Genomic DNA, 9,933 nt, shown 5'->3' with positions numbered 1-9,933 from the left:
CTTTTGCAAAAAATGAAGAGAAGGAAACAGGATCCGTTCACACAACCCGTTTCACTCTGTTGAGGAATGGACCTCTAAGTGAGTGGGATTTGCACAGAATGCAGAGGGGGGGAAGGAGGGAAGAAAGGAAGGATAACAAAGGAAGAGAAAAAGAAGGAAGGAAGGAAGGTAGGAGAGGGAGGGAGGGAGGGAGGGAGGAAAGAAAAGAAAGAAGAAAGAAAAAGTAAACATTTGGCTCCTTAAATGAATATGATTCAGCAGCCTCGTCATATTTACTGCCCTCAATGTGGACTAGTGTCCTGTATAGGATTTGACTTTAATCCGTTAATGTATGGTGCAAACCCGTTTTACCCTCTGCAACCACATTGCACACAACAGCTGGACATGGGTGAATTGTAGCCACAATTGAATTGTAGTTGAACAGTACCTTGGCTTGTATCTTGTATTTTGCAATAACCCAATTTTGCATTAACTGGATTTGATACGCATTGTTATTTTTTTAACTGCTTAAGACTTTTTTGCTTGATTTTAATTATCCTTAAATATGAAAGAGACTAATGATTGCTTACCAGCTCGATAGAATTCAGACCGGCATATTGGCTTGGTAAAATAAAATAAAAAAAAAATTGTCTTTTTCTCTGAAGAAGTGGATCAGGCTTCAGCCAGGGAGCCCTCTGTATTTTAATTAACTCAACGACACTCATCTGCAACTGAATAACATTGGCTCAAAATTAAAGAAACAGACAGGAAAACCCCAGGAGACTCAGATTTGTTTCTTTTTGCAGGCCTCAAATTCAAATGGCCTACCGCGCAGGGTTGTTTGCCGAAATCAACGAGGTAATTCCCAATTTTGTATTGTTGTAGTGATGGACAGACTGCAAGTCCTCAAGAACCACCTGGAGAAAATCTTTGGATGGGGTTGCTAAGAGATGTGGAAGACTTGACGACACATGTACCTGATCGATCAATCAATAAATCAGTCAAAGATGGGAAGCAATTTGCGTGGTTCTGAAGTTTGTTAAAAAAGGCAGGCCAAAGAATTCTTCAAATCAGGTTTGTTCCAACAGATCCAGACCTTGAATTATCCCGACCCAGAGACCCCCACCCAAACTTCGGGGGGGGGGGTGTACAAATTCTGAATCCCCAATCAGAATTTCCCAAAGGCCTGTTGAAAGCTTGGATCCCATCCAGATTCTCAAGGCCAGGCAAAAGGTGATGATTGAATTGCCTCTAAATGGATTATATAAATCGTCTGTCTTTATTTCGTAATGGTTTCCCGATGCTCTAGGGCAGTGGTTCTCAACCTGTGGGTCGGGACCCCATTTGGGGTCGAACGACCATTTCACGGGGGTCGCCAAACAACACAACCCGCCATTTTTTTCCCCCTTTTCCTTAGCTGTGCTAATCCCTTTTATTCTCTTGGCTTTTGAAAGCCAATAGAAGAGACTCTCTTGAATAGAGTCTAATTCTATTGGCTTTCCAAAGCCAATAGGAATTGTACAGGCTGTCTCTGCCCTGCTGAGCCCGCCAAAAGTCCCATTCTGCAACTGATGCTGCACCAGTTGGGTAGTCCTCGACTTACGACCGGTTGAGTAGTCCTCGTCTTACGACCGGTTGGGGAGTCATGGCATTAAAAAGGTTGAGAACCACTGCTCTAGGACTCCATGTTACAATTTAGCTGGATCAGAGTTATTGGTAGCTTTCAGATGTCTGGACTTCAACACCCAGAATTCCCCAGTCAACATGTTTTAAGATGGGTGGGCTTCAAGTCCCAGAATTTACCAGGAGGCGTTGAGTTCTAGTCCCGCCTTAGGTATGAAAGCCGGCTGAGTGACTTTGGGCCAATCACCAGGAGACGGTGAATTCTAGTCCCGCCTTAGGCAGGAAAAGTGGCTGGGTGACTTTGGGCCAATCACCCGGACACAGTGAGTTCTAGTCCCGCCTTAGGCACGAAAGCTCGCTAGGTGTCTTTGGGCCAATAAACAGGAGACGGTGAGTTCTAGTCCCGCCTTAGGCATGAAAGCCAGCTGAGTGACTTTGGGCCAATCACCAGGAGACGGTGAGTTCTAGTCCCGCCTTAGCCATGAAAGCCAGCTGAGTGACTTTGGGCCAAAAACTGATTTCAACATTCCTAAAGGAAGCATTTTTTTTTTTTAAAAAAAAGCATTCTTTATCCAAAATTTCACCCGTGGGACGGCAGAATCCCAGGAAAGAAAAAAAAAGGGGGGTGTGTGTAAAAAAAGTGGCCACGCATCCTGTCGCTAACACAAAAATCCATTTATTGGAAGGGGAGGGGCAAGCGATGAGATAGCACCAATAACGGCAAAGTGGTTAGCGAAGGAACACAGAAGCTTATTCCGAATCCTACGGCTTTGTGGGGAAGAAGGGGAGGGGAAGGAGGGAGAGAAAGAGAGTGCCCCTCTACCCAGTTCACAGAATCCGTTTCAACAACATCGAAGATAAAACCAGGCCCCCCCCGCCTCCCGAGTCATTTAAAGTGCTAGTGTTCTCAAATAGACTATGGGTTAAATATCTAGGGAATATTTAAGTAGGAACGGGGAGGTTTGAGGTTCCAGCAAAATAATAACCAGCCAGCTCCGGAAGGAAAAGGATGGAGCTGAAGGTTTTCAGGCTAAAATCCAGGGAAGGGTGGGATAAGGGGAGGGGGGTTTGTGTGGATCTAAATACCCTGTTCGCATGCCGGTCGTCTTCCCCCCCCCCCGTCCGCACTCATTTATACACACAGGAAACCTTTAGCAGCAGCAAGTGTGTGTGTGGGGGGGGGGAAGGTCTTCCTCCCGTCCAGCATCCGTGTCTCAGTTCTGCGGGGTGGAGTAAAGGCTGTGGTGGTGGCTGCCGGAGACCGCAGCCTGTGAGAACAGGAGGGGGGCGGTGGGTGGGTGGCCCCCGAACCAGTCGTGCTCCCCGTTACGATTGATCGAACCGTAGTAGCTCCCGCAGCTGGATCGCCCGGCCAGGCTGGAAAAGGAGAACAGGAAAACAAGCAGGTGGGAATTATACCACTGGGCCTCCGAGCAGTTTTTCCTTCTCCCTCCTCGCTCCTCTTTCCTCGTGTGTCGTTATCTCTCTTCTTCTTTTTTTTTTTCTTTTTGTAAGTGTGTGCATTACTGGAAGGTTTTTGCTGGATATTTTGAAGGATTAAAAAGGAGGGTTTTACCTGCTGGTCAGTCCTTCGTTTTCACGCTGCCCAGGATAGTCGAAGAAATAAGATCGGGAGACCCCCAGCTGCCGATGGAAGACGCGGCTGGCACTCTGTGGCAAGGGAAAAGACAATTAAAATATATAGAATGGAATGGAATGGAATAGGATAGAATAGAATAGAATAATGAAGTAGAATAGAATAGAAATAGGAAATATAGAATAGAATAGAATAGAATAGAATAGAATTAGAATTAGAATTAGAATATAGAATGGAGTGGAGTGGAGTAGAATAGAATAGAATAGAATGGAATAGAGCTGGAAGGGACCTTGGAGGTCTTCTAGTCCAGCCCCCTGCTTGAGCAGGAGAAAGTAGTTTAATTGAACCTTCATGCATGGACCTGGTCTTTTGAACCTGATGGTTGACATCCAGCTCAAGAATCCAAATCCGAGAATCTGAACTGTTTATTGAATACACTGCGCGGTAATCTCGAGGCAAAACTAACTCTGAGGTTCCCAAACACCAGTTCATAGAATGAAACCACGGTTTTTTCCCAGCCAAAGTCTCAACCTCGTACGTAGCCCATGTAAACAAGACCACTTTGTTATGGGAACCATCCGCTTCAATTCCACACCGGTTATGGTGTCCTTGAAAAGATCTCAGGCTCTCATTTCCTTCAGTTGAATTGTAGAAGTTTCGCTTCTCCATCTAGCCCTCTCGAAAGTAACGCCTCCCTCGCCTTTACTCTTAAAGGCAAATTGAAACGCAGAGGCATGGAGCTGCCCAGGTTTCGGCCTTGACACAGATATTTGAGACTGATCCTCTCCGAACGTCCTACTCACCGTATCCTGCGCCGGCCGATGCACCCGGAAAAAGCCCACCAGCAGCGTGGTGGGCAGTAACTCCCAAACGAAGAGGATGAGTCCAAAGACGATGTAACCTTGATCCCCGAGATCTGTTATTAGGTCAGCCTGGAAGGGGGGGGGGAGAGACTGGGAGGTAAAAGCCCACCCCTTTACTCCCAAATCTTTACAAGAAGTCCCCGACTTAGGACAGGCCCTTCAGCAAACATTCAAAGTTACGACGCACCACCCTGAGGGTTACTCGGGCCCACGTTGACGGCTGTTTGCCTTGCCCGCCCCCCAGTCAAAATATCATCAAACCAAGTCGGTCGTGTGGGTTATCCGCTTTACGACCATGATGGTCACAACTTGAGGACGGCCTATAAAGTATGCCAGCTAACCAGCTTTGTCAGAGTTGGGTAGTACAAGCTCGGGTGTTGAGTGTTACTCTTTTCGGGGCCTGGGGGAAACCGCCCCACGCTCCCTTGTTCAAGGGAGGGGAGGATGGGAACTGGAGTCCAAGACGCTGGAGCTCCCCTGCCCCAGCTGCTCTCCAGCCACCACCGTCCCCGAGGATTCACCTGGTCGGAGACGTTGTACCAGTCGTAATCGAAGGAGTCTAGCCGGGTGCGGGAGGAGAGCGCCAAGGCAGCCAGGTTGTAGCAGGCGCGGCTGGCGTAGAGCAGGACGATTGTGCCTCCCATGGCCGCCGTCTGGCACAGGGTGGTGCCCTGTTTGGGAAAGAGGCGATTAATCTGCAGGTGGGCTACTGGGAGATTAAAACCCGAGGCCGGGTTGGTGCGTCCTCATACATTTTTGTTATGGTGCTCAAGCAGCACGAGAAAGGCAGAAGGTGAACCGTGAATAATTTTACAAGCTAAATAAAATCCAAAATACACAAACTTTATATCTATCTATATATCTATATCTATGTAGGTCTTTGGTTGTTCGGGTTTTCTCCCGCGTAAAATTGGAAGTGTCTTGGCGATGTTTCGACAAAGTCCCATTCGTCATCTTCAGGCTGGTGTTTTCAGCTTCGTGCTTCGAAGATGGAAGGTGCCACCACTACTGACTGTATATAAGCAGAGAGCAAGCCCCACTCCTTTCTAGCACTGACGATATAATCTAGCTGGGTCATCAAACGTCTGCAAGAAAACCACCCAGCTCAGAGAACATCAAGGACCCCACATTCCTCCTCCTCCCCTCTGCAAACCCCCCTCCCTTCTAGCATTGATGATGTTACCTAGCTGGGTCATGAGACGTCTGCAAGAAAACCACCCAGCTCAGAGAGCCCCCCCAGGACCCCACATACTTATACAAATATTCTGCATTGTGCAGACACGAGAAGGCGCACCTTGGCTTCCAGGTAGATGCGTGTTGAGGGAGAGCCACGGGCCACGAGGAAGAGGCAGAGGGCGAGGGAGACGGCTCCCAGCACGAAGAGCGAGTCGCTGATGAGAACGCGTGCCAGGACCACGGCCCAGGGTTCCGCCTGGCGTGCCCGCACCAGCACGGCACACGCCACGTTCACCGCCAGGAAGAGGACGCTGGCCCCGAAGCACACCCCTCGCACCAGCAACCTGGGGGGGGGGAGGGAAAAACCCCACCCTGAGAAGCGAGACCCTCAAGATCCCAAAACTATTTCTTCGGGATCAACAAAACCTGGAGCTGTTCCTTCCCACCCAGCAACTTTGCCCTGAGGCTGCAACATTTCAGATACAGAGAAGAAGTCCCCGACTTACGGCCGCAAACCGAGTCCAAAAGTTCGGCTGCCAGGCCAGACAGTTGTTAAGTGGGTTTCCTCCCGTTTTACGACCTTTCTTGCTGCAGTAGCTAAGTGAATCACTGCAGTTAAGCTAGCAACACGGTCGTTGAGTGAAACCGGCTTCCCCCATTGATTTGGCTTGTCAGAAAATCGCAAAACGGGATGTAAATACAAGCCGGTCGCCAAGCGCCCGGATTTGGATCACGTGACCTGCGGGGAATGCCGCAACGGCCATAAGTGTGAAAAATGGTCCTAAGTCACATTTTTCTCAGTACCGTTCGGAACTTTGAACAATCACTAAACGAACAGTTGTAAATCGAGGACTGAGTGTAATTTTGTGCGAGAAATCCCACTAGCCACAGACCGCTGGAGAAATAGGGATTACTCACAGGCCTTTGATCAATTCAGGACGATATTTCGCTTTAGCTTTGAAAACCACCTGAAAAGGAGCAGAAAACTGACCATTACTATTATTATTATTATTTCAGCGGCCTGGTTCCATTGTTTTGATGGGCAGGCGTGGCCTGCATTGGCTAGAAATGGGCGTAACAATTAAACATTGCATCAGAAGCCGTAAACAGGCTCGGCTCTCTTTGCTCCAGCCTCCAAACATTAAGACTGCATTCCCCATCATCCCAACCCACCCACGTGGCTGGGAATGATGGGAGCTAGGGAAAGAGAAGGCTTGGGCTGGGGGAAATCCTAGCTTGCTATGGTAAATGAGGGGAGGAACAGGATCAATTTACTGCCCAAGCCACTGAATGACCTTGGGGGACTGTCTAATGCACAGCACAGAGATGCATCAATGCTATTATTAGGTTAAGAAAAGTTGGACTGCAAAGCACAATTCCGCTAAACCAGAACAATTTTGCACACACACACACACACACACACACACACACACACACACACACTCTCTCCCTTTATCTGGTTTAGGGTGCCTCCCCTTGACCACATACTTATTAGCAAGACGTACCCCATATATACCAGAAATGCTAAGGTAACAGAGTTACTACTCAGCTGCAATTAGGAAAGTCAGGTTTTGCACCCCCCTTTTCAGCCACAAAGCAACAGGACAATTTCCACACGTTGCTGCCACCGGTATCAACGGAATATACAAACCAAAGCAATCTGCGCCAGGCATTTTTAAGCCACTAGCTACTCTCCTATCGTAATTCACCGATAAGGCTTCCTGTGGTTTTGATACGGTCATGAGTACATTATTTTTGTCCTTTTTCAAAATACAGAGGTGCTAATGTTGCAAAACATTAGTGCACTATTGTGGGGTGTTTCCCCCCCCCCCCCGTGGTTTTTAAAAAATTGCATCCTGGATGGAAAGGAAGCTAATCCTGTTACTTTTAATCCTCCACTAAATTTGACCCCTGTTATAGGCCTTTGTTGTGAATTGGGATAAACTACCAACATGATGAGTTAAAAATACTCAGGATTCTTATCTTTATTCTGATCTTCTTACCTAAATGAACAGAAAATACCCAATGAAAAAAAATCGGTCTCATCTACAGAAAGAACCAGCCTATCAAGATATATGCCAGCTGGGGGAATTCTGGGAGTTTTAAGTCCACAGATTTTAAAGTGCCCAAGGATGAGAAACACTGATTTGAAGGAAGACAATAAGTCAAAATAAAATAGATATTTAAGATCTCCTTAAGCCAAAACATACACAAAGCAGATAGAACCAAGTTGTCATTTGTGACAGATCGGTCTTTGATGCCAATTGAGCTAGCCTCTTTACAACGAGTCCTTGGTGCTCTCTGAGCTGGCTGGTTTTCTTGCAGATATTTCATAACCCAAACTAGGTGAAATCATCACAGCCCTGATGATGTTACCTAGCTGGGTCATGAAATGTCTGCAAAAAAACCAGCCAGCTCAGAGAGCACCAAGGACCTCACAGTCTTCTTCCTCCATTCTGCAAATCTCACTCCCTTCTAGCACTGATGATGTTACCTAGTTGGGTCAAGAAATGTCTGCAAGAAAACCACCCAGCTCAAAGAGCACCAAGGAGCCCTCATTTCAGCCCTGACTGAATATACTTTCTTGGTTTCCACTTTACCCAGAAGTCCCCAGCTACCAGGTGGCGAGTTCAGCCTTTACCCAGAAGTCCTAGGGACCATGGCTTCCATCTTGGCATTTACCCACAACCCCAGCACTGCATTTACCTGGGCAAAATAGAGATTCATGAGGGTCAAGGTGAAGAACTGGAGGCAGACAGGGCAGCAATACAGCAGCCAGAAGAAGAAGGGGTGCAAGCGGTTGGCCTTGAGGGTGTTCCGGAAGTAGAAGGAGAAGAGGGTGGTGCGCAGGGCGGCCCAGAAGAGGCAGAGGAAGAGGAAGACGGTCTGGTAGCTGAACTTTTTGTGGCGGTAGAGGAGGACCAGCCAGAGCTGGGCGTAGACAGAGAAAAAAAGCAAGGCGTACAAGGCCGTGTAGAGCGTCGTCAGGCCCACCTTGACGGCGGGCGGGAAGGCCGGCGTGAGCCGCGAGGCTGGCACAATGGCGCTCAGATTGCTCATGGCCTTCTCCATCTTCGCCAGCTAGGAAGCCATCATCCCCCCAGACTGCGGAGAGAGGGGGAGGGGGGTGTCGAACCACCGCGGCCCCCTCTCTTGGCCAGAGCAGTTGCCCCCGCACGGAGAGGGCGTTACATCCTTTGGGGAGGTGGGGGGCTGGCCCCTCTGGTGGAAAAATCAAAGGGGGCCTGCCCGTTCCATGGGAGAGCCTGGCTGGAGGGGCAGGGGACAGCTGCGGATCAGCTATCTTCCTCTCGGGAGCCCGTTGTGGGGCGTGGTGCCCCCCTTTTTGTCCCAATGCGGAGCCTCTCCAGGAGCTGCAAAAGAGACAAAAATTGGGGTGCTTCTTTTGAGCCGCGATCCCTATCTCCCTGTTGCCCCCTCCCCAATCCTCAGAGGTCTGGGACCCCCACCTTGCAGGCCCAGAATCCTGGACAACCTCCATCCTCCCTACTCCCAGCTCTCCAATGTCTCGGTCCCTTAGAGCCCCTCCCCATTCTCCTTGAAGCTCTGCCTCCCTCAGACCCCCCCACCCCTATTCCCGTTACCCCAATTCTGGGTCTCCCTCCCCAATCCTCCCTTCTCCCATCCTTGCAATATCTCAGTCCCTAGGAGACCCCTCCCCGTTCTCCTTGAAGCCCTGCCTCCCTCGGACCCCCCCACCCCTATTCCCCTGCTACGCCAATTCTAGGTCCCCCAATGAAAAAAAATCCTCAGAGGTCCGGGACCCCCCACCCATCCCTTCTCCCATCCTTGCAATATCTGGGTCCCTAGGAGACCCCTCCCCATTCTCCTTGAAGCCCTGCCTCCTCGGGGACCCCCCACCCCTATTTCCCTGCTGTCCCACTTTCACTTCTGGGGCCCCCTCCCCAATCCTCAGAGGTCTGAGACCCCCCCACTCCATCCTCCCTCCTTCAACCCTTGCAATATCTGGGTCCCTTAGGAGACCCCTCCCCATTCGCATTGAAGCCCTACCTCTTTGCGCCCCTTCCCCCTCCGTCCGTCCCCAGCCTTATTCTAGGGCCTGGGACCCTTAAATGCTCCCCCCCTCCTTCTCGGCCCCCTTTGCCCCCCCCCGGACACCTGGGTCCCTTGTCGCCTCCCCAGATACCTGGGTCCCTTAACCCTCCCCTGCTCTCTCGGGCCCCCGAGTCCCCGGGCTGCCTCTCTGGCCCCACTGCCTCAAATCTGGGGTGGGGGGGAGAGAAGACGCCCCCTCCCCACAAGTCCCAGGCAGCCGCAAGCGCGCGACCTCCCAGTTGCTGCCAGCTGCGCCAAGTGCGCTCGCCCCGCCCCCTTTCCTTGGCCGCGCCGGCTCGGCGTGCCGGAAATGACGTTTAGCGTCTCGTTTGAGTTGCGCCAAGGGCGTAGAGCGCGTTTCTGAATGGTAAAAGGCGGGGAGCGGGGAGGCTGACTCTAGAGCGGCGGCGGTCTTTTTTTTTTTTTTATGGTCCGCCATCTTAACGACGGGCATTTGTGCTCGCTTAGTAATGGAAAAGGGGAGGGGGAGGAAATCCACAGCCCGGAAGTGCTTCGTGCTAAAGGTTCCCCCTCCCCTCGGTTCCGTCCTCGGCTTCCGAGTGTAACTCTTCTCTCTGGGTCCTTCGTTCCGTTACATTCGTTTTACACTTATACGTT

General features: G+C 50.3%; 1 protein-coding gene across 4 annotated transcripts; it reads right to left on the bottom strand.

Moving 5' to 3' along the window:
* Positions 1–2,256: 2,256 nt before the first annotated feature.
* Positions 2,257–9,605, bottom strand: GPR137 (G protein-coupled receptor 137). Of its 4 annotated transcripts, none has more exons than XM_039363414.1 (8): positions 9,548–9,605; positions 7,945–8,612; positions 6,157–6,206; positions 5,357–5,582; positions 4,584–4,733; positions 4,003–4,152; positions 3,179–3,273; positions 2,257–2,979 (listed from the first exon to the last, which is right to left on the bottom strand). In XM_039363414.1, the coding sequence occupies exons 2-8, from the start codon at positions 8,308–8,310 to the stop codon at positions 2,817–2,819; spliced, it is 1,200 nt and encodes a 399-aa protein (XP_039219348.1). In that variant the 5' UTR covers positions 8,311–8,612; positions 9,548–9,605; the 3' UTR covers positions 2,257–2,816. The 4 variants fall into 4 exon arrangements, with proteins under 4 accessions (XP_039219348.1, XP_039219347.1, XP_039219346.1 ...); XM_039363413.1 differs by lacking the exon at positions 9,548–9,605 and adding an exon at positions 9,407–9,541; XM_039363412.1 differs by lacking the exon at positions 9,548–9,605 and having other exon boundaries at positions 7,945–8,816.
* Positions 9,606–9,933: the final 328 nt, after the last annotated feature.

Source organism: Crotalus tigris, unplaced genomic scaffold (genome assembly GCF_016545835.1).
Source record: "Crotalus tigris isolate CLP2741 ecotype Arizona unplaced genomic scaffold, ASM1654583v1 scf7180000019553.37968852642:3898890, whole genome shotgun sequence".
Lineage (NCBI taxonomy): Eukaryota > Metazoa > Chordata > Lepidosauria > Squamata > Viperidae > Crotalus > Crotalus tigris.
Note: the sequence above shows the minus strand (reverse complement) of the source record. Positions and strands in the feature narration are given on the sequence as shown.